At 41.7% G+C, this 24483-nt stretch overlaps 1 protein-coding gene across 1 annotated transcript in view; it reads left to right on the top strand.

The window, feature by feature from the left end:
• Window positions 1-24110, top strand: part of MDFIC2 (MyoD family inhibitor domain containing 2) — a 48036-nt gene extending 23926 nt beyond the window's left edge. Inside the window, exons 4-7 of the mRNA XM_010390228.4 lie at window positions 6762-6789; window positions 11347-11415; window positions 16359-16580; window positions 20123-24110. Coding sequence (XP_010388530.2) covers window positions 6762-6789; window positions 11347-11415; window positions 16359-16580; window positions 20123-20382 — 579 coding nt within the window. The 3' untranslated portion in view covers window positions 20383-24110. The remainder of the gene's footprint in view (window positions 1-6761; window positions 6790-11346; window positions 11416-16358; window positions 16581-20122) is intronic.
• The last annotated feature ends 373 nt before the right edge of the window (window positions 24111-24483 follow it).

Below are 24483 nucleotides of genomic sequence, written 5' to 3'. Positions count from 1 at the left end.
GAGCACCAAATCACATATGCTTAGGTACTACACATTCCCACTTTATAGGGGGCTAAATAGCATGAGCACTCATTGAGGGACGGTCAGAATTTAAGCAGTTGGCACATCCAGCGTTACGAGTCTTTCCTGGTCTTCCTGGTGCCATCAGGAGAGGAAAAGTCAAATAATGTCTTTTTTCTCCAAGTGCAACACACTTGCAAACCATCACTCCATGCTCTTGTGATCCTACTGTCTACTGAGCCTTACATTTCCTGCCTTAAGGCTAACTTTCCATGGTCTTGTTCAGTGCAAGTTAGACACTACCTCAGAGCTGCCTCATGTTCTGTGGTAGATGAAATAATCCCTGTAAGTAAACTACTTGAAACCACTTAGAAAGATGTTGGCAGAGATGCAACTTAAACCATTGTCATTTGTCATGGAAAGACAAACAAATCACCCTTCCCAGAAGAATCGCAACTCAAAATAAACATATGGAAAAAGGCATGAATTTCTGTTCCTTTTTTAGCAAGCTCAAAGACAGCATAAAGCTTGTCTTACACATTCTTGGAGAATAAAAGGGAGAAATGTTTTCTACAGATTTCTAAGCAAATCTTCTGGACCTCAGTCCAGATGGGAATAAGTAATTCCCTCAGACCACCCCCAAAGGCTGCAGTGTACCAGACAGAGCAGCCCAGGATGTGAATCAAACAGGGTGGGAGCAGAGGGCAGTGTGGTCTGCACGGTGGCATAAGCAAATTAATCCCTTCTCAGACAGACAGTTCCCCTGGGACTCCATGTCTGGCTTTTGGCAGAGCGTCAGAGACTCATGAGCCTTTGCCTACAAGCACACTTGTCCCCAAGCCACAAGAAGCTGCACTGCTGTCCTGCTGAAAGGCCAGCTATGCTGGATTTGAGTCTGGGAATAGGACCATGGCATCCTGCCTGTTATCTGAATGTTATTTCCAGATAACATTTTCCTCATTTTATAACAAAGCACGCTACTGGTTAGCACTATTAGAAGCACAACTTGAGATTTACAAGATCGGCTAGTGTTTTCCACAATTTGTGTTCAGATCAAGATTTACCAAAGAAACTGCAAAACATTATTTTAGTGACCCCTGTGTGGCACAAAATCCCACTTCCACTGGGATCACAAGACCACCCCAGTATTCAGTCATTTAGATAAGGACTACATCTTCCCCTCCAAGCAGGGGAGAAAGGCACAGTGCTACAGAAGCCACCAAGTTTTCAGCTTTGCCACTGTTAGCAATTTTGAGATTGTCAAAACCCATGGTGGTGAGAGGCAGTGCAAAAGCCTAATACACCTAAAAAGGTAGGAAGCATTGCTGTGCTGAAACAGGGAAATAAAGATGGGTGAGCTAAACTTGAACTTTCAACATATCCTAAGCCCTTGAAAGCTGGACTAGGGTTATGTTTAATAACTTAATCCACTATGTTCAAGAAGTCCAGCATCTTCATCTGTACCATTGGTAGGAGCGGGGATGTGATGAAGCATACAGTTCATTATCCATGGTTGCCTCAGTTGTGATCATTTTAATAAAGATTTTGCATAATTAAGATTTTCATTTTGGTGTAGGAATCAGATACAACACTTGATATGGTTTGCCCTGCAGCCAAACATTACCAGCACCTTTAACAGGCATTGGGATGGTCCCTCATGGATCGAGGCAGACTCATTTCACGGGTACATAAAGAAAACTCAGACACATGCTACCGAAAAAAACCAGCAAAAGACAAACTTTGCTCACTCAGAAGCTCAGGGTTCAATGCTGCATCAGTGAATCAGAATCCTCAAGCAGTCTCTGTCCCTTTGGGTAAGACAAGTTGTGTTGACGGTATGAAAATTGCTGTGTTCCCTGGGGAAAACACAGAATTATAGAATCATTTTGGTTGGAAAACACCTCCAAGATCATCTCAGTGAGAGGCCACAGGACACTAACTAGATCATTAAAGAGAAGGGGTATCTCCTAACTTCTATTAAGAGTTATTTTTAACATACTTGTGAAGTCAGTTAGGGGACATAGCTTGACTTTCCTCTTTCCTCTGATAACAATACGGTTTTGAGGTGTTGACAGAACACCCATGTGGGATAACAAAGGCACATCACCAGCTGAGAAGCTTTTCCTACTTAGTGAAGCTTTCTTTTCACGTTCTTATTTTCTCAAACTAGGCAGCCCCTTATAAACTTAGGCTTCATCTTGTCATCTCCTTCTCCCCATAGCACATAGGGCATGGAACCACAGCATTTCAACCACTGACATGGCACCTTCCATGCAAAAAAATTAGCTCCATTAGTGTAATTCCATTGGGGGATGTAAGCAAGAGCTTTTCCTTAATACTTTTCATCTGTTTCAGCCTACAGCCCATTTTTAAATCAAGATTATTTTTTGCGTTAATCACGCTAAAGAAACATTTTAAGGTTTACTCAAAGCAACAGAACAAGCACAGAAATGCTGCACAGGGGGCTAAGCCTAGAAGCTTTAAAGCGTGAGAAGAAGCTCTTTCTTATGAAAATTGAGTAGGAACCCCAAAAGGGTCAGTTTAGGAGCCACACAAAGGCTGCTTGTTCCCATTTGCAGGATCTCAGTTGATTACTTTGGTATCAGACAGCCCTCAAACTGTCTCCTTTCAGGGGCTACTAATTCTGCACATTACCTGGAGAACTGCCATGATGTTGTTTGCCCTTTTTCCTCTATTTATCTGCTAAAGGAGAAGCAAGGCCTGTGGCCCTCTCCCCTCCCAGCTGAGGATGTTTTCCTAACTGAGGCTTCTCATACCAATTAACACCATCTGAAAGCCTTTAGAATGGGAAGATATGCCAATTTATCTGCTTTCTACCCAGCCACTCCAGAAGTGGGTAATGCTTATCTGCTCCAATTACTTCTGAAAATGGCATTTGGAGAGTCCCAGCTGGAGCCAACCCAAGAGACCTTTCAGAATTTGGCAGTGGCCCTCAGTACTCCTCACCATGACCGTTAATTGGGGTGTTGCTGATTAAAGGATGAGTACACCAGGCTGGGCAGCACCCACAGGCTGGGCTCTTCCAGTAACAATAAGTTGGCTGTGTTAGAAACCACATCATCCAAAAATTTTAGAAAGCACCATGGCCCCATTAGGACCTTTCTTAATGGGGCACCCAAGACACAGTTGTTGCAACCAAAAAGCCTAAACCCAATGGCTTCAGTACATGATGGGGGCCTACAAGAGAGCTGGGAAGGGGCTTTTGACAAAGGCATGTAGTGATAGACTAGGGAGAATGGCTTATATCGGAAGCAGAGTAGGTTTAGACTAGATATTAGGAAGAAATTCTTTACAGAGAAGACAGCAAGGCACTGGCACTGGTTACCCAGAGAAGTTGTGAATACCCCATCCCTGGAAATGTTCAAGACCAGGCTGGATGGAGCTCTGAGCAGCCTGATCTAGTGGAAGGTGTCCCTGCCCATGGCAGGGGGCTTGGAACAGGAGATTCTTTAACGTCTCCTCCAACCCAAACCATTCTGTGATTCTGCTTGTACTGGAAACACACATGATGCAAACTTTCTCTGCTGCTTAGAGGACACTGATGAGGCTTTGGTAGGCAAGGTCAAGATGTTCGCCTGCTCTGATAAAGCATGAAGAGGTAAATCATCCTGTGCAACTCAAGTGATTCAGATGGTACTTTTGGCATTTTCCCCCCCTCCTGCTTTTGTTCTGTCAGTCTGAAGAGAACAGCTCGTGTGATGTAATTTAGAATGGAGCTTTTTTAAAGCTTTCACTCAGGAAAAGCTTCAGGAGCTCTGGGGGTATAGCTTAGCTCGGAGAAATAGAAAGAAAGCAAGTTTGCATTGACAGCTTGATCCCAGAGAGAGGTGGCTGCCTGCTTGTCTAACAGGTCCTCTGGGTCTGGATGAGGCAGAGACAGAGGAGCAGTCATATTAAGTGAACGCGCGCTGCCAATGTTAAAGGAACAATTACCATTATTCTGCATAGTTCACTGTTTGCTACTGCTATTTCCTTCAATAAAACCTCTTTTCACTTGGCAATTGGAGCTTGTCATGTAACAATATTTCTTATGCACAATACACATACTAAAATGCCCCTGTGTTTTTAATACATTTATAGTTGTTAACAATAGCGGTATAGCGACAGAAAAAACTGTACTTGCTTTGAATACAGAACAGATTGAAAAAAGAACAAACCAGTGGCCCTGATCTGAAGGATTAATGGGGGTTAGATTTTGCCTAAACTGTGTTAAAACAGTGATACCTCTTCCATTTCTTTGACACCCACTTCTTCCTCTCAGGGCCTGGGCTGTGACCTCCTTGCTTGGAAGGCGTTGTACACCTGAGCCTTGTGCAAAATTTCAGTCATGGTTTTGATGTCAGGGAGTGTTGAGGAGAGGGTTGGGCTCTCACCTGCCCCTGTGCCTGGGCAGCCCCGAGTGGGGTGGACAAGGGGTGCCACTCCGAGGTCCTTGGCAAGCCCAGCCTGCTGAAGGTTGCCCAACAACCCTTCGATCCTTGTGCATGGTGCACAGACAGGTGGGAGCAGTGTTACTGTCCAACAACACCTGACACTCTGGTGTTCAACTGCCCACATCAGACTAACAAAACTCCTTGTGAATGCAGCTCCTGGTGAAGCAGGACAAACAGACAGCTCTGGGCATCTCCCCGGGGCTGTGGAGCTCTCCAGCTCTCCTCCAAAAGCTCACACAATGGAGACATTGTGTTACTACTGAGCTTGCCAGCATCACAAAGCCAGGTGGAAATGACCGCAGTGAAGGTGCCACGGTGAGAAGAAATTACGTGTTTGCACTTCTGAGCAGGCTGAACCTCATATTTCATGCACCCAAAGGAACAAGCAGCTGTTCGGAAACCTTTGTAGCACAATCATGAAGGAAACTTTCTTCTGCCATTAGATTCATGTTTTCTAAGAACTCTATTTTCTTCAGAACAAGTTAATATACACAGGAAAAGACATCTTGAGTGTTCCTGACTCTCCTACACTATCCAGGAATAGTGATAGACTGCGAGTTTAAACACATTCTTCCACTGCACAGTGAGAGAAGTGTGTTTAATGCTGTGAGCAGAACACTTACCATGTTTGCCTTTGCCAGAGCCGGCAAGACTACACTGTTTTAAGAGTACTTATTACATACATAAGTAACAGTGGATGTCATCTGTCTGCCCCCAGAATAGATGTTCTGCATCTTCAGTGCAGGTTAAAAAAAGGATTTGTGAAAAGATGCACAGCATGATACATCTTCTGCTTCAGATATTCCTAATTGCTTTGTCTATGGCTTTTTCTGAGGAAAAGAGAGAAGACACCCAGAGAAGGCCACCATAATGGAGGCTGATTTGGAGCCTGATCTGAGCTCCCTGGAATTGTTTTCTCTGACATCTGGTGATACAGGATCAAGCCCTTGCGAAGATAAATAAATGGTTTTCCAGCATGGTCCAGCACAGGCTGTTCTGCAACACCTGGGGAGGTGCTCAGATGGCAATAAGATTAATAATGTTTATTACAGTGTGCAAGTCCAGCTCCCAGTTGTGTTCCAGCGTGGCATGCAGGCAAGAGAGAAACAAATGGAAGTGTTTGCTAGGAAAGTCTCATAGAAGATGTAAGACTCTCGCAGACTACCACTCACCATTGGGTTCAAATCAAAGAAAAGCTTTTATACCTTATTAGAAGACATGCAGGGTTGTAGTCATATATTATCATGAGTCAATTTACCACCAGTACAGCTCTGAGGACAATCAGTGAGAAATGCTGCATCTTCTGTGATTTGCAGTTCTATTTCACAGCGTTTAAAGTGTTTGAATGTATTTTAAGAATATATATGGGTTTGATGGTGTTAATATAGATGGGTTTGTTGGTGTTTCCCCCCACCAAATGAAAATGTTGACAGTCTTGGAGCTGCTCTGGCATTAATGCCATCCAGGGATATCTTTGTGACCATAACTGTGTGTAATGCCTGCTTTGGGAATAAACATAACTTCAGTGCCATTCAGAGAGTGGCACAGTTGTCAAGGACCTTGGGACGTGAAAGGAAGACACTGTGCTGTCTTTTCATTGGAAAGTTCACAAATTCTGCCTAGAGATCCCTCTGATATTTTCGCTTTTCAATATATAGTGCTTACCAAAAATAAAACTGAGAATTTTAAGTGCTTTCCAAATTTAATGACACAGAGTTTTACATGGAAAAAAAATTCTGTTGTAATAAACTCAGCATTTTCTGTTTTACATTACCTATAAATTTCCCCAGCTAAAGAGTGAACAATTACACAAGGATGTCCATGGGTGTGACCTACCTTTAGGTACTGTACCAGGGTATTAAATAAAGCCCCGTCCACTTCTGGCTACTCTGCTCTGGTTAGGATTTTGTTTCTGGAACTTGATCATATCGACAGACAACCTTAACCTTATTGTGGGGGGAGTCATTAACCATGAGAGGAAGGAAGAGTGAAATAATGCAGCAGGGAAATCGAGGCAACAACAACAACAACAATAGTAATGTTTGTTTTTTCTTTGCTTTGAAAACAACAAAGTCAATTCAGATGAGACAATGCATCAAAACCTCCAGTTTCACACTGTGCAGTGAGGAATAAAGAGAATTTGAGAGGTTTGAGTTAACCCTGCAAAACAACAAGCAGCTGCCCATGAGCACTGGGATGGACCTGCTCCAGCACCCGTGGGATGTGCAGGCAGCCCCATCAGAGGGTAGCCTCAGGGGAACTGTGTGGTGTTGTGCATCCCAAATCCCAGCCCAGGGAAGAGGACAGGGGCTGGCACAGCCATATGGTGACTGGGGTGGCCTACTGACATTAATAAAAACAAACATTGCTAAGCCCTCCACTTGGAGGGGGAAGGACAGGGCTGTGTGTTTTCAGTTCAAGTTCAGTTTGTGACTTACTTGTTCTGAGTTTTTTTAATTATCCCTTTTAGCAAATATCAGCAGAGTGCAGTCTTAAACAACAAGAAACAAAAGAACTTGGAAAGCAGACTTTAGCTTTCTTTACAACACTTCTTAGGGCTGTTTCATATAATAGGGCCACCACACACCAAAAGTTCCTCCCCATCCCTGGGGTGTTCAAGGCCAGGTTCCACAGGGCTTGGAGCAACCTGGTCCAGTGGAAAGTGTCCCTGCCCATGGTGGCTGGTTGGAACTAGCTGGGCTTTCAGTCCCTTCCAACCCAAACCACTCCATAATTCCATAAGACCAAAAAATCCAGTCTGGGGCTTAAATACAACTTCAGGTATATCCACTCCATCACAGTGACTCCCAGAGAGGACGATTCTCTTTCAAGACCTGCTGGAATAACAACAGGGTGCCAGGATGCTGTGATCATAAAATTCAAAAGAGGCAAAACATAAAAAAACGACCTAACAGCAAGAAGCATGTGAAATACCATGAGATCCTGCTGCTCCCTGGACTAACCCCAATTCCTGTAATAGATTTATCTCATGGAAGCCATTTCATAAAGGCACAACCGCCAGGACAGAAATACGGACCTAAAGAAAAATGTGATAGGGAAAGAAAACAGTGGGTGAAGGAAAATTTAGGAGATCCAATCTACAAACAAGTCCTGGGGGCTCAGATAAGGCTCTCCTGAAGGATGCACAGCTGTATCCCACATCCAGCCCCTTGGGTTTCAGGGATTGCCTTGCCTGTTGACCAGCTGAGGTTGTGTTTCTGCTGCAGTTAACACTTGATACCAAAGCTGTGAGGTTCCTGCGAAAATTCAGTGATTTATCTCGGCGCTTATCAGCCTAGGGCTCCCAAGGACCTCTCGCCAAGAGAGCGATGGACAGGGAGGGCTCTGGGCAGGCCCTGCAAACCACCCAGTGAACAAAAACCCACTGTGGATTTTGCTGTTGTGGTCATTTAGGGCATGAATTATGTCCAGCCTTTAACATAGATGATGATGTCTGATGCAACAGGGACTTTGGACTTAGCACATAAAAACCTTTTCATAAAGTGTTTGGTCCCCCTTCTTGCAAAGTTGTTACAACTCCAAGGTGTAAGAGAGCAGCATAAAATTCACACTAATCCCTTCAATTCTTTTTTAAGCATCCTTAAATCCAGCTTTTTTTTTCCCCTGCTATACATCTTACTTTTTATAGTTAAAAGTAATTTTAAAGCAAAAAAGAACATAAACAATATACACTGACTCTTGACACTCCATTGCTTTTTTAAACTAGAATAATAAAAATTTGCAAATGAACAAAAGAGTGGGAGGAAGATATCTGATTTACAATGTTTTTGAGATAAAGAACACTATAAAAAAAGATCAATGTGAATAATAAAGCATTGTTAACTGAGTCATGACATTTCTATTCTCAGTGAAGATTTGAACAGTAGAGCTCTGCAAATGAGCACCTTGTGCCATTTTCAAAGTGGGAGGAAGACATATAATTATAATTTTTAAAGTGAAGAGAATTAAAAAAAAAATCTCTGTGAAAAAGTTTATTGAAAAACATATCGACATATCAATATGACATAAATTACTTTAATTTTATTAAACTAGGATGGGGGAAAACCTCTTTTTGAAGACTGGCTGCAGAAAGCATTCCTTGAAAAGAATTTTCTTTATTAAAAACTCTTTGCTAAGATGAAACAGCACTGAATGTCAGCACTACCGTATATTTATTCTGTAACTCTTCCAACAGCTGAGATCTATAAAAGAAACATATTTTCAAAACAGTTTTAACCTCCATTGTCTTGATCATTCGTATTAGCATTTTTCATGTCACCTATTGAAATCCCTTAAAGGAACCTTTTATTCAGTCAAAATTAATGAAGCCGTTTTCTTAAAACAGCCTCCAAAAAGCAAAAAGGACGTAATGTTGTGCATTTTATTTGACATACGTTCTCTGCCATTTCACTTATTTGTGTGATGAGAGCAATACTTCATATTTATGCTATCAAATCTGCAGAGAAAAGTGATTTTGAGAGAGAAGAAAACCAACTCTGCTCTTGCTGTGTGTGCAATTTAAATCCACAGTGAAAATACAGCATTGATCAGATTACTCCAATTGAGTCATTTAGTGCTTTGGCATTCCTGAAGTTAGGGCCCAGCTGTGAAATCATAGTTGGGGCCAAACATTGCTGTTAGGTGAGTGCACATGGCTCCCATTTTCTTCAAAGGGAATGACACACATGGCCAATATTTAGCTTTCACCTCTTCCATTCTTCAGCTAGCAAAGCCAGAACCAATGGAGTATATGCAGGCAATTTAACAGAATTAAGAATACAATCAAGATTTTCCAGGACTTAGTAGTGATTTGGGATATATAATTCAATACACCTCAAAACGCAGATGCTCAGCATATTCTGAAAATCAGGCCATCTCAAATGTCTTGTTTTAAGCAGGTAAAATCATAAATTACTCTGAGTATTTTGGCCATTAGATCCTAACAAACTGGGTGTAGTACACCTCTTCAAAATTATAAGCTCCAATTTCTGGCTTGGCTGGGATGCCTGAGAAAATTACGACATCCCAACCCATTTTTATTCCTGTGCTGGCACACAATTCTCCCCTTCTATTACCATTATGGGACTTGAACACAGTGCAGGTGCCCTTCTGCAGCAGGTGACCCCTAGGGAAAATCCAAGTCCTGGCTCTGTAGGTCCCCTGGGATGGACTGGGCTGCTGGGATGGCCCACAAGACCTTGCAGCATAAGTGCCATGGAGAGAAAAAAGGATGCATCCCAAAAATCTAGCTGCCCCATGCCGCCTGCAGATCTTCATTTCAACTCAAGGTCAAGTGGAAAACTTTTCTACCATCCTTGCTGACTCTCCTCTTCACTTTCTCCTGACTCCATCTGTTCCTCACCCATCTCCTTCGTTCCGCACTCGCCTCCCTCTTCTTCCTGTGTCCATCTGTTCCCTCCTTCCTCGACACAAGTCGGGGAAGGGAAGTAAATTCAGTCATTCACTGAACAGATTTCAAGATGAACCCCCTCCCTCTCCAGTTCTAACTTCATTCATCATGGCAAAAATTATAATGAATAGAAATGTTGAAGGTGAAAATTTATTAGGGATTGTGTTTCTTTCTTATATGAAAAGCAGTTAAAGCGGCATATAAACATTGGCTTCATTCATTTTTTCTTAATATATGGTATAATTAGTGAGAAATATTAGTGGAAGTGCTTGCTATGCAGTCCATCAACACATGCCTGTCAGAGCTTAGGATCTGGGCCAAAAGTTTTTGCCAGTCCTGTGATAGATTTATAATAAGCCTATAGAAGGCTTTACAGTTAGCTGGGTCACTAATTCATGAAGTTAAAATGTATGCAATGAGGTCAAAAATACACTATTGATAAAATACCCCCTCCCGGGATTGCACCATTAGCTTTGTTACTGCAACAGCAAAATAAAGTAAACCCAAAGCTCCTGTGAATTACCAGTCCATCATCGTAAATCAGCAGTGAAGCACTTGCACGAGTTCATGATGTCATCTGAAGCCCGGGATGTATTTATAGCCTTGTGTACTATTTCCTGTTTCCTTATGACAAAAATAAACAGTCTCTAAATCCCCTGCATCCTTATGCCTGAGCTCAGCAGAATGTAATGGGCACGAATCTCTGAAAGGCCCTGTGATATATTGGTCTAGAGCAGCTCCCTTCTGATGGGCCGTGGCGCCCACGCTCCCTCCAGCCTCTCCCATGTGGGCAACAGCAGTTCCCATGGATTTTGCTCCATCTGCTGCACTCACTGCTGGGATAGTCCCACACCCCCTCCTGCTTTCCCCCCCTGACACTTAGAGAGAGGAGGAAAGAAGATTTAAGCCCAGGCCTTAGGCATGGAGTGAAGGGCCTGGCAGGCACAGCCAAGGTGGAGGAGCATTGCTCCATGTGGGGGCCTGGGCTTGCCACCACGGGGACCTTGGGCATCTTGTCCACCAAGACTGCCAGGCCATGAAGGTTGGAGTTTGGGCTGAAATTTCCTCTCTCCTCCTTTGTTAATGACTTGGGAACCTCATCTAAGGTTTCTGGGGTCTGTGGGCATGGATGATGCCCCATATTACATCTCAGACCTCCCAGCTCTCAAATTTTCTGTACCTACCTGAATTTCTGTGTTTGCCAGTGGTCCTCTTCACCTCTTCTCAGGTGAAACTTTCTCTCTTAGCAACTTGTTTGATTTTTTGCTTCCTTTCCAGCTATGAGACAGAGGGTAACACAAACAGCACACCATCCCATGTAACCTCCCTTTGCAAGGAAGCGCACTTGCTTCTGTTTGACCTCAGAGCAACAACTGCTGAAGTCAGTGACTGTCACTAAGTGGCTGAGAGTGATAGCTGTGCCAAACCACATTTATTTGATATTTATCCCTCTTCAATTTTGGATTTTTTTTCTCCACCAAGACCGTCGCACCAGCTCCCTGCCTCTGCTGGCCCTCCCTGGGGTGACATCAAGCAGTGAGGACCATCCAGGTAAGCTGCTGGCCCCGTGCATGCAGATACTGCCTCCCTGATAGAGAATTATATCCTTTAAACTAGCAAGAAAAAGTGTTTTGTTTTTCTTTTTACTTCTGCTTTTTTGAAGCACTGCCATCAAACCCTGAGGTTTGTGTTTCATTGTTCTGTGAGTCCTTTCAAACCAAGTGAGTTCAGAGCAAGCCTTTATATGTACAAGTTATCATCCATCAGGTCTGATGTGGCTCTGCCTGTGTCATCTCAAGACTGAAAGGACATGACACACAGCTCTTTCAGTGATGAGCATGTGATACATTAAACAGACAGGTAGCAAGAGCAGTGCATGGGATAGCGAATGGCAGGGGGAGCAGCCAGGCGTTCTTTGGTGCTTTCGCTGCACTGATACACAAAGATGCCTCGGGGGAAATTAAAAAGTTACAGGTCCTAAACTGCTACAGTTTTCCACACAGTTTAGCATTAACCCTTGGGATTCCTTGTCACAGGGGCGTGAGGCAGAGGGCCATTGCCAGGATGGATTGGAACAAATGCCAGTGTCGAGTAGAGCCACAGGCTCCCTCGTCCTTTGCTTGTAAGATGTGGATGAGCCCTTTCAATTCTCCTTCTCTTTCAGTGGCATCTCCCCCTAAACAGTTGCTCCAAGAGCTGCTTTGGATTACCTGCACTTCTGCAGTCCCTGTCCAGCAGAACAGAGCACCTCTAAAATCCTCTGTCCTTTATCAAAAATAGGCTTAGAGCCCTTGTATGCCTCTATATTAAATCTAATTTCAGAAGTATGCAGGGAAACTGCAGACTCCTCTTCTCCAGGACTGCAAGATGCTGGTTTGTGCCTAAAGCCAATGAAGAGAAACAGAGGTCAGGGGACATACTGCAAATGCAAGTCTTGGTATCACTGCTCCTCCCTATTAACCAGAGGGATCTGGGGCTGGCATCAGTGGAAAGTAAGTGATTTACTTTCTGCTTTCATGAATTTAGACACTGTAGTCAGCCATCTGAATCACCCAACTCCAAAAAGAAAAAGAAAAAAGAAATTCCATGCGAGTATTGAGACTATCTTTAATACAAACATGGGTGAATGATCCCAGTCTTCTTCTGCAACAGCCAAGGCGAGTCCCAGCTTCCCCATGTGAGGAAGAAAGTTGCTACTTCATACTATTTAAAAATGGCACATTGTGGGGGTGTACCTTTAGCAGCCTCTGCCTAACAGTCTAACACTGAATAATCTGAGATTTCTTCATCATGATACACTTATTTTTCCCTTCAAGTTCACTTCAGTGGTTGATTTCTATATGTTAAAAACACAGACATATGTGGACATCTGAAGTTGAATACAGGCTCTTAAAAGAGAGTTGGAAAGTTTGACCCTCTTCACATCTCTAATTGTAATTTAGTTTTCTTTTTATATTGTCATTTAACAGTAATCATAAATAGTATCAGTGGTATGTAATATATTTTTAAAGCCTATTTGGCTACATCTATTTGTTCCAAACTCTCAAACTACTGCTGTTCTACCCAGCAACAAACTATAATAGAAAAAAAAAAAACTGCTAGCCACCTTTTTTTTTTTTTTCTGCTGGTCTAGCACAATCTATTTCTTCAGACACTTTGTGCAAACATTAAATTGATAAAAGACATAATGTAGATGGACCCACAGCTGAAATGAAGGTAATTGCATAAAAATGAAATGGAGACCTATAATTGTACACTGCTTTAGCCTCTCCCGCAGTGTTTTCTGGAAGCAAGGATCTCGCTTGTCATAGCAAGTTGCTTGTTACAGTGATTGCATGAAGACTTGATCTAGCTGTACAAGACAAGTATAACATTACTGAAAGGGAGCTTTTCAAACTAAGAGTCTGACACTAAAATGTACTGTATTTTCCAAGATGTAGTATGCTTTAACAAACAGAAGAGTCCCTGAGTGACAGCTTTTGTTACCCTTTTGTTTGATGGTGCTGTATTGAAAAATTCAGGTTATGTCTATGCCTTTCTATTTCTGGTTTTGATTTCTCTTCAACGGCACTTCAAGAATAAAAATTGACTCAAAGTATGAATAGTAGAAGTCAGTGGATACAGTAAATGTTAGTCTGGCATTTACTGATTACTTCTGTCAGACTTTTTGCAGTCTCGCTCTTGAATGCTTAAATGCATTCAGTGGGCCATTGTATTGTTGCAGAATTGGGGAACTCAACAGATATATTGTTAATTAACAATATGTCTAGTTTAGATTTTTGGGCAGATTTTGAAAGTGGAAAATAATAGTTATTGTTGCCTAAGCCTTTTGATCTGATCCATGTGTATCCAAAGGCCCAGCCTGGGGGTAGCTCTCAGTGCGGACACACAGGATCCATTTGTAATATTGGCACCTGAATAAAAGCTGAGGCTTGTGTTTTTTGGACTCAGAAATAAATTATTGTCCAATAAATCCAATGCATAAGCAGGACATCGCTTCCTCCTGAGCCCTGCTGCTTCAATTAGCACAACTTTTCCTGGTGATGGTTTGTTATTGAATGGAAGTGCAGGCAAACTTGTGGAATGTCATTGATTCGTAAACACTGGAAAACAGTCATTACTGTACAAGTAAGGACATCCAAAATACATGAGTTTTCACATTCTGGATTCAAGAGGCTGGCCAAGAAGTCAGAGAGGGAAAAAAAACCCTTTATTTGCTTATTCTGGGGGGAAAACCATCAATAAATCATCACAGATGGGCAAACCCAGACATGCATAGCCCAGGATGCTGATTTCCTCTGACCAAAGGCACAACCTCAGGGGAGAATTGCTGTGCTTTGCACTGCTGGGTCACACCCAGCAGAGCCACTGCCTCTTCTGCCCTTCCCATCTCACCTGCGGCTTTCCTTTATCTTAATGCTCACAAAACCTGACAGTTATAGGTTTCTGAGACTCCTCTCTGTGCCACTTCTCTCTTACTGCCTCCATCCCATCGTTCACTCCCTGCCCAAGGCCAACCTGTAAACTCTCCAGGACAGGGAAACTCCACATTTCCATCACAGTAGACTTTGTTGTCATTAAGACTTCAAAATCATGGCAATACCTCTGCCACACAACTTTAAAGCAGTGACTTAAAATGAAAATGATAGCCTAGTTTTTATGCTTACCTTATCCCAAGGTCTTACTCTACTAACCTCTACCCAGATTTTCTGCTTCTACATATTTCGCCAGGTAAAAATTATCTAAAATGGCATGAGACCCTACTACGAGCAGAAATTTAAATGAATTGCTCACTCATTCTGTAAGTAAATTGAGTCATAGAAATCACAGAAAGATTAGTTTGGAAGGGACTTCTAGAATCACATTGTTTGGCCTCTGTCAGAAACCTGCAGTAAGAGCAGGTTGCTGGGGTCCATGCCCAGGTGAGCTCTTCACACAACCACAACCTTGCTGGGGTCTGCTCTGGTGCTTTACACCTCCCATGATGAGAAATTCATTCCCTAGGCAGCTCCAGCTGCCCTTGCTGCAGCTTCTGACTGTGCCCTCCTTTTTTCTCTGCACACTGCTGGGAGGAGTTGGGGTGTGGCTTCTCCGTCACCCTGGCTCTGGAGGGGAGCACAGCATCCAGCACCCTTCTTTGCCTTCTCCTCCAGGCCAACCAAGCCCAGCTACCTCAGCCTCTGCTCACACAGAAGGTCTTCCAGACCCCTCACCACTTCAGTAGCCTTCAATGGGCTTGTGCCAGATGCCACTTAGCCCTCAAATCCTTGCTTCCCCCCTCTTCAGGCCTTATGGTTCCCCTGTTTTTTCACTTACCCTGCAATCCATCCATCCCATCCACACTTCCTCCTCTCGGCCGCAAGGATACTGGGGGAACAACTACAGTCTCATCAAGGTTTCACTCTCTGTGAGCCTTTCCTTGGCTTTTCTTTAATATATGTCAGAAGTCAAAGGTACCTAAAACCCAAGAGATGTGCAGGGTCTCTCTTCAGGCTCCTTGCAGCTGAGTGTAAACAAACCACTTTAGAGCACTTACTTACTGATCTTCTCAGAAAGTAGCATTTGCAAAACTGAGGTGTTTGTAAAGATTGATTTTCTGTATATAGCTCAAGAGCAAGCATATCACAAGATTTAAGTAAGATAAAAAGTGAGGCTGTGCTTGATGTGAGGTGCAGGAGTTAATCAGCTGTAGATAAGAACTGATGAGGTTTTATCATCCCTGCCATGGAGTGAATGACTGCGTTTCTTGGCCTCTTGATCACTTCAGAGAGTGAGTGAAACTATATATCAACCCGTGTTTATCTGTGCCTGAGAAGTTCTTCAGGAATAAATTGAACTCAGAACTCTTCTTAACCTTTCCCGTAGTTGGGGCTTAAAATTAAGCTCTCCCTCTGGTTTTTGAGCTGCCTCTCTGGCACGCTGACAGCATGTGAAGTATCCCATCTCCTAGTTGACTTCCAGGCCAACAACGTAAGTGGGGATGAAGTTATGAAATAAGGAATCTGGATGCTAAACAGAGACCATCTGGCTTTCTTTGCTACAAGATTATGAGCCACAGTGAGCTGGCACATCTGCATCCAGATACCGCCCACGTGCACATTGTTGGCTGTTAATTTAGGGACACAAAGTTGCAGCTGAAAAATAACAAGATAATTGTTTTGCCTTCTTTTATGTCACAAATTGAAGTTAGGATATCAAACTCAAAATCGATGTCAACTGAGGCAATAGTTCTGTTTTCTTTCCAAACCTAATCCCACGAACTGGAAGTGAATTATTACTTAGCCTCTGAGTCCTCTGGGTTTGAGAGAAAACCTTAGAAGGCAAATTCACAAATACCTTTGCTATGAATAAGCCTCTGTAAAGGGACTGAAATCACTAGGTACGAAGGGTTAGGCCTTGGAAGTAAACAACTGTAGGTTTGAAAATTCTGCATATGTTATTCTTTCAGATCTCTGCCTTGGTATCACAGTCTTTTTTTTCCCTAATCCCACCAGATAACCAGCTTACAAATGAAAAACACACAGATGAAAAGCCTATGAAAGGTATTGTTATGAGTTCTGTCGCAGAATTCAGCATCACAGACGCTTCATCAAAGGGTACCAAAAATGAGAAGAAATTGTCAGATGCAAGCAGATCATCCATTGCTTCCCTGGAGAAATGCAGAGAATTCACTTACATTGAAGATGATGCATCAGTACATCAGAGAGACAGTGATGGTATGTTTTATAAAACAGATCACATTTGAGCTGATTTCTAAATAATGCCCACTGCAAAAGAACTATGTATAACCAACTCGAAATTAAATGTTGAACAGGAGGTTCAAGAACATCGCCAAAAGCAATGTTAAGTTGCCCTGCAGACATTTGTGTGATAGATGAGAATTTCTAGAAGATGATCTTAAATTGTCAGTGATATTAAAGTCATAGAAGAGGAGCTTAGAGCCTATTGTGCCACAGAGCATTTGTACTTTAGTAATGAGTGTTTGCACAGAGGCACCAGTGTCAGTGTCAGATAAATGCTATTCCTGCTTATTCCAGTGGATGTTGAAAAAAGGCTCTGTGAAGCATTTTAGAAGTTTCTTTTGAGTGCCTTTCACAATAATGGATTGGTGTGTTATATCCAATGGAGCTGGCATCTATCGTGCATATCATTTAACAATTCCTAAATTGAGCATTTCTAAATACAGATCAACACAATAAAGTGCCATGTTCTGCAGGAATCCTTAACATCTCTATTGTGTCACTGATCCTCATAAAAGGGATGTCTCTGATATATCTATTGGAATACACTTAATTTCAAGGAAGGATCTGAAGTATTTATTTTATTTAGGGGACTTGTCCTCTTGTCCAGATACTCCCTGTTTGTGAGTTTGAGGACTATCTCAACCGTTACTGGCACACAGGTGTGTCCCATGTGATGCAAATAACAGATTTCATACTCCTTAAAAAAGCTGAACATGAAGGAAATTAACAACAAAAAAAAACCCCAATCTGTGCTTAATTAATAATGTTAAGGGCTGGATAGAAGCCAAGAAAACCAAAGGAAGCCAGATTTGTGGTTGTCACTGCATACTCAGCTCACTCCACTCTGACAACTTACTGCTTATTCCACATAGACGAGGCCAAATCCTGTTTGCTGGTGCTTGGAGAACCTCTGAAGGCAGAGCAATAGATGAGGAAATTGGTGATTATTTTGTTCCCTGTGCTCAGACAAGAGCAAATCCAAAACTCTTTGGTTTCTCCAAGGATGACCACCAAGTCTCCAGCAAGCTTTGGACCAGGGTTGTTCTGAGCCTCATCTGTGTGGGCAGATGCCAGCAAACAAGAGCAGGAAAGATTAGAGATGAGGCATGCTAGAAAAATTATTATAAATTCTTCTTTTGTGCTAATTAATCTACTAATGTAGAGAACAAGAGTTGAGGTCATTGTTCTCACTGAGATAAACATTGTAAAGCCGTTTGGCAAACAGCAGGGAAAACAGAGGGGAAAACAAGAGATTGCATCTTCTTTTATGCAGTTTGTGGGTAATTTATTTTCAAATATATAAATGAATGCATAGGAATGGATGTCTAATTGCTAATATCTATTATTTATATACATTACCCCACTTAAAACAGGACCAAAAAGCCTCACGCATGCAGATTTTTTGAAATGTGTTACATCCATTATCACAGTTCATGGTGTGTGCTCTGATGGGAATTTAAAAGCATCTTTACTGCACATCACAGAGTCGGTGCTGAAACATTACTTTATTATTAAAATCTTGTGCTTTTTGTGTGCTCTCTTTCCTGGATGAAGCCCTACGAATCATATCTATTCTTTCCAGATTACATAAGCACCATTATGGTTAACACATTCAAGAAAAAAAAACCTGTTATTAAAAAAATGGATCTTTGGAGAGGGAGAAAAAAAATTGCCAAATCCTTAATTAAGACATAATTTTGAATTCTGTCTCTCACATCTATGTATAGGAAGGAAATTTCAAAAACATAAGAGATCTAAAAAGAATTGTCTTAATTACACCAAGGACTACTGGATAAAATGATTACATTTTCTACACTGTAAATTTCATACAATTAAATGCAGTGGTGTCACCTTATTAAATGTTTCAATTTTATAATTATTTCAGTTCATTTAGCTAGAAAAAAATATAAGAATGAATTTACTAAGTATCACTGAAATCTAGTCATTCTTATTCAACAGAACTGACTTCGAAGTTAGTTGTGCTTGTCTGAACCTAAATAGATTTTGACATATTTAAATAAGTATTAAAATTGATAACATTGGTGATGATATGCCACTTAGAAAGAAGTTCAATCATATGCTATTTATTCTTGCTTCCTGCTTTAACTGCCGTTGTTTTTTTTTTCTTAATAAAGAAGCTGGAATGTTTTTTTTTTAATTTTGTTTTTCATCAAGAAAGCTTTCTAAAAAAAAAAAAAAAAAAGAGCATAATTCTGGAAACTTCCTGGCAGTGAACTTAATGTTACGTGAGATAGAAAATGCCACAACAGAACCAATGCAGTTGAATGAGTTCACAGTTAGTCATCCTAGGGCAAGAAATGTGGTTATAACCATATGCTTTCCTGAAAGAACCAATGAAAAGACATTCATATTGTTGAAGGCATTTTTCCTTTCCAAAAACAAGAAGGGAAAAAAAAAAAAGGAAAGGTCTGGGTCTGTGCTCCAACTGGATTCACACAGTTGGAATCTCACACCTGCTGCACCCGAGCAGCCTCCCCAGATGCTGGAGGCTGAGGGATGGGGAGTTAATTAGTTGATTTTTGGAGGGCACAAACATAGCACAGAGTTTTAGTCATGGTGACCAAGTTTTCAGGAATATTCACTGGCTCCAGACACACATCCTACATGATCTATTTTCCAAACTTTTGACTCCTTTGAAAAATTGACATTTGTGAACAAAAAAATGAGAACCACATTTAGTGGGTAGTTGGCAGGACCCTGAGCTGAGACTCGACCAGCACACTGCCCTCTCTGAATGCTCTTTTCCGGACCTGCTCTCCCTTCCTGTCCTTGGTGGTCATTAAACTTTTTTAGTGTAAACTCTTGTGAAAATGAAAATAAACTGCAGCGTCACCTGTGCTGGCATCGTGGTTTAAATCCTGGGCAGCAACCCAGCCCCATGCAACCCCTCACTCACTGCCCCTCTGCAGAATGGGGGAGTCAGAAGGGTAAAAGGAAGAAAACTCATGGATTGAGATAAATACAGTTTAATAGGACAGAAAAGTAAGAAAATAATAATAATAATAATAATAGTGATAAAATAATTAGAATACACAAACATTGCAATTGCTCACCACTCACCAACTGATGCCCAGTCAGTTTTCAAGCAGAAACTCATGCTTGTTTTCTCCCTAATTTAAATTGATGCCATATGGTCTGCCATATCCCTCTGGCTAGTTAGGGTCAGCTGTCCTGGCTGTGTCCCCTCCCAGGTCCTTGTGCCTCTCCAGCCTCCTTGCTGTCCGAGCATGAGAAGATAAAATTTGGTTTAAAGGGCTTGTTCTTCTGGATGTCACTGCCACAGGATATTTTCATTCAAATTATTTTCATGCAGCTGTTGCTTTTCCAGAGCAAACAAAATAGAAAATAAACTTTTCACTTGTCTCTATAGAAGTAGTTATCATCAGTGTATTTTTAGCTCACCCCTCTCACTTCTGTGTAGCTACACTGGCCTAAAACTGGGTAATCTCAGCTCACCCTTGTTCTTACATCTCCCTGCTTTTCCTTTCTCTTAGATGAATGCGCAACACTTATCCTGGCCTGCTTGTTCTGCCAGTTTTGGGACTTTCTTATAATGCTGCCTGATACCTGTGAACATTGGCTGACAGATACCTGTTGTCCATCCAATAGATATTACCAGACCTCCGACGAAGACCACGGCAACAACGACTGCAACTGTGACTGTGACATTGATTGCAGCCTCTTTGAGTCCTGCCACGAGACTGGGGAGTGCCTGGAACTCGCCATGGAGATTTCGGAAGTCTGCTATCGCTAATAGGAAAATAATTGACAAAATTCCTCAAAACAACCTGACAAATTACAAAGGAGGTTTTGGTTTGTTTTTTTTTTTAAATATTAATCATAACCAGAGGTTTTGCCAATGAGGACTATGTGCATCTTGCTGCTCCCTCCCTGGAGGTCTCTATATCTGTACCATTCTGGTGGCATGATATCACAAACTGCTGAAGCCAATAAAGGACAAAAAAAGGTCTTCTCTGCCATAGATGACAACAGAATTCCTAAGTGCCAAGCATGCTCGCTGCTTTAGCCACTGTAAATCCAAGGCTTTTATAAACCTTTAATTCCTTTAAACACGGATTTCCCCATTCATAAACACAGAACAAATTACGATATTATTTTAGGACTGATATATATATTAGTTCATCTTCCTAATGGATTCATACCTAAACATGTATTACACATTGTTGGTTATTATAAATAATTTATGATATAGCATCATTTTATAATTAAAAATTTATTTATTCAATCTCTTGAAACACTCTTATATGCCAGTATAGGTAGAAAAAAAAATTAAATGAATTAGAAACCATGCTACTGGTAATTACAGCAAATGTCACTAAAAATCTCCAGCAAATTTTGTGGAGGAAGCATTTTCATGGGGTAGTGCAATTCAACAGTGTATTAATGTGCTGGCCCACGGTTATGTAATAACAGGTTATGCCTATTGTTCATTAGTTATAGGAAAGGGCTCCTTAAGTGTAATTAGCCTAAATGGGAATTGACTGCAGACTTCCAGAGGAGAATTACCCCGTGGATAGCCAGTAACTCCTTTGCTTGATTTTCATTTGTAAGACTTCTGCAAGAAACAGAATATTGCCACCTATTCTAGCGCAAACAGGCATCTCCACCTGTGCACCAAAGATTACAAAACGACAGTATCTATCCTGGTTGTGCTTTCAAACTCCCTCTGTCTCTTTTCTGATGGCAGGTCTGATTGATAAAAAGGAAATACATGTTGCACATTACACATGACAACGAAAGCATGTAAATTCTGCTGCCTGAGGGTGCAGAACACAGGTATTAAGCACAGAGAAAAATACAGAGTTGCTTGCTCCCATTCGGTATTTATAGACTAACACCAAAATCAGTGTTTGCTTTGTATAAGCACGAAAATTTCTCCCAAACCCCCCACTGATCTCAGTGCAGAAGTGCCTGTGGAATCCCAAACAAGGATCCTGGGCAAGATACTGGGATATTAAGCATTTCTAAAATAATTGAAGCCACTTGCTTATTAATCAGAGTAGTCCTGATGCACGAATATTTAATAGGAAAAAAATAATAATGAGATTTTCCTTTCTTTCTGTAAAACTCACATTTTCAAAAAATCAGAAAGTAAGAAGTAGAACCACTAACAACCTTTGTCCAGGTGTCTTACAAAACCTAGTGACCAGAAGACAGCAAACCTCAGCAATGCAGTGAGCAGCCCAGAACACCTCGTTTCAGTGCTCCTTCCAGGACATTGGTGGGGAATAGAAGAGATTTGTTTATCTTACATTGTCACATCATGAGCTATAGTCACCTAAAGGAAAAAAATCATTAGTCCTTCATCACCACACCAGTACCAGCCTGCTGGCTGTGTCTGGACCCGAACCCCAAAGCACAGCCCACTGCCCTCCAGGAGGCACTGGTTTGGGTCACCCACCCCAGGATGGGCAATGCTGAGTTTTAATGCTTCAATTTGCATTCTCCCACAGACTTTTGATCTTAAATCTTCCAAAGCTAAGCTAAACTCTCACTGCTACATACCAGGCCACGGACGCTTGCATCATTCCATCCTTTCTACCACATGTTGTCCTTGACAAAGTGGCATTTGAGTATTTGTGAATAAAAACTCTGACCCGAGGCATTTAGGAGTCAGAAAAGCAGAAAGCTTGTTCCACATACCATTTCCTAGAGAAGTACCAATAAAGATGCACATTGGCAGTCCTTGCTCTTGATGCCACTCTCCAAAAGGGGAGATTTCATGTCCAATGGCTGGAAGGAGCCCAAGAGGGGAAACTAGAGGGTGGCATACCCCAAAATGTTGTCAGTGAGAGAATCAGAGATAGGGAACTCGCCTTTCAAGCCAGGATGTCTTGTTCCAGTTCTGAGTCTGCAAGAAAAAACACATTGGCCACACTGGGATAACTCAGGGCAACTGAAGTCTCATTCAGGTGTGGAACTGTACCGGGGACTTTTGGCTGAAATGTGGAATTTTTTTCAACTCTTTTCCTAGGAATCATTATTCAAAGATTTTTCGTGTTGTAATCCATAAATTAAGGCCTACTGAGGTCATGTCTACTATAGGACACAGGTAAGGTCAAAGACAGAATTACAATGGTCACAGGTATAGCCATGATTAGACAGGATGTCCCAGCTGCTGTTGTAGTGAACGGTGGTGTTTTAAATAACACAGCAACATCTCCCTCCCTGAGGTGTACAATGGCACATTGCTCAGTTCCCTGCTTTAGGAAGTAGGTTTTTTGAGACCTTTTTAAGCAATGAAACCTTGAAAAACATGTTTTTTTCATACAACACAGTAGAATCAGCAGCTTATGATAACTTTGTTTTCTCTCATAAAGTTGTTAATTCCAACATTGAACATTTAATTATATTGATACCAGAGAAAGTCAATCAGACTTTGCCATTAACTATTCCAGAAACTGTGTTTCCTCTTTGAAATGCCATCCTATTCCCAAACTAAACTGACTTCCTGGTGCAGAAAAAATACCCATTTATCAGATCTGAACATGGGTAGATACTCCAGTGAAACCGAAACATTTGGAACAATTCGGGGCTGTCTCTGTATTTTTTATTTACTGGGAAGGAAGGTCTGGGTGCTTGAGTAGGAGGCGTTTGGGTGGATGGCTGTTGGGAACATGTTGGACTCAGCTGTGCTCCCGGGGAGATGTCAGCGTGTGAAACCAGCTCCTGAGAACAACAAATAGAAGTTCCCATTTTGCAAACGGGAACATCGCTCCGACACGACGCCTCTCCCCAGCACCAGAAATGCGCTGACAGATTGCTTGGGGGAAGAGAGAGACAGAGAGAATAACGGAGAGCTGCATTGCTACCTTCCACAGGAAAGGACCATGGGATGCTGTCTAAGGATCTCCTCTTGGAAATGACCCAGCAGTCTCATCCTTGAGACAAAAATGTCTTTTCACCTCCTTTCACTCTGTTCTCAGAACACAATATGGATTAGGATGTAAACTTTAGAGGAATTGATGTTTGCTAAATATTGGAAAAGCCTCTGGGGGCTTGCAAAAGTTTAAAGATGAGTTATCTCAGAGGATATTAAGTTGTCTGACTGACCATGAGCCCTTCCATAATGTCGTTCTGGTGCCTTACTCTCCATGTACAATATGGGTCCCATGTACACCCCCAAGTATAGGAATGGAACATATTATATTACCTCATTCAACTTTCCTCTGCTTCCTAAAGCACTTTGATCATTCATACTCTCTCAAGCAATCATCAACCTCTTCCAAATGTCCAGACAATGCACAATTCTGCCTTAACTCCAATGCTGCTTAGGGATTCAGGCTGAGTGCTACAGCTGAGCTCTAGAAGACTTTGGTTCTCAGGAAGAAAGCAAAATACAGGAACAATTAAGATGTTTGCAATTGTATTTCTCCTGTTATGCTTGTACAGTATCAAGAAAAGTTCAGTAGTGTCGAAACTAAGAATGTATGTATCTATTAAATTTTTCTTTTAATTATATGAAATGGGTGGTTCCATTGCTTTCATCTTTATCTCTTTGGGTTCTCTTAAATGCAAGGTAAGTTTCCTATTATGCAAGAAAATGAGTTTACCAAGCAGACTGGGATTTCCAGGCACTGCTCCACTATAATTCACTGTAACTGAGCATTAATCATGATTAATAATCTATCATTCCTGTGGTTTAGGAAAAAAAAAGGAGGAGTTCATTGAGAAACTGCCCTTTCTCTTAGCATACCTCATATAATTGCACAGTGGAACAATTCTATGGAATTCATTATTCTGCTGGTAATGATCTAGATTTCCTTAACATTGCACATGAATGGGAATCGTTGCCATCTGATGGATGTTCCATGGCCTGTGCAAAATGAGTTGG

The sequence above is a fragment of the Corvus cornix genome, chromosome 12, assembly GCF_000738735.6.
Source record: "Corvus cornix cornix isolate S_Up_H32 chromosome 12, ASM73873v5, whole genome shotgun sequence".
Taxonomy (NCBI): Eukaryota; Metazoa; Chordata; class Aves; order Passeriformes; family Corvidae; genus Corvus; species Corvus cornix.
The sequence above is the reverse complement of the archived record's forward strand: the minus strand, read 5'-3'. Positions and strand labels throughout refer to the sequence as shown.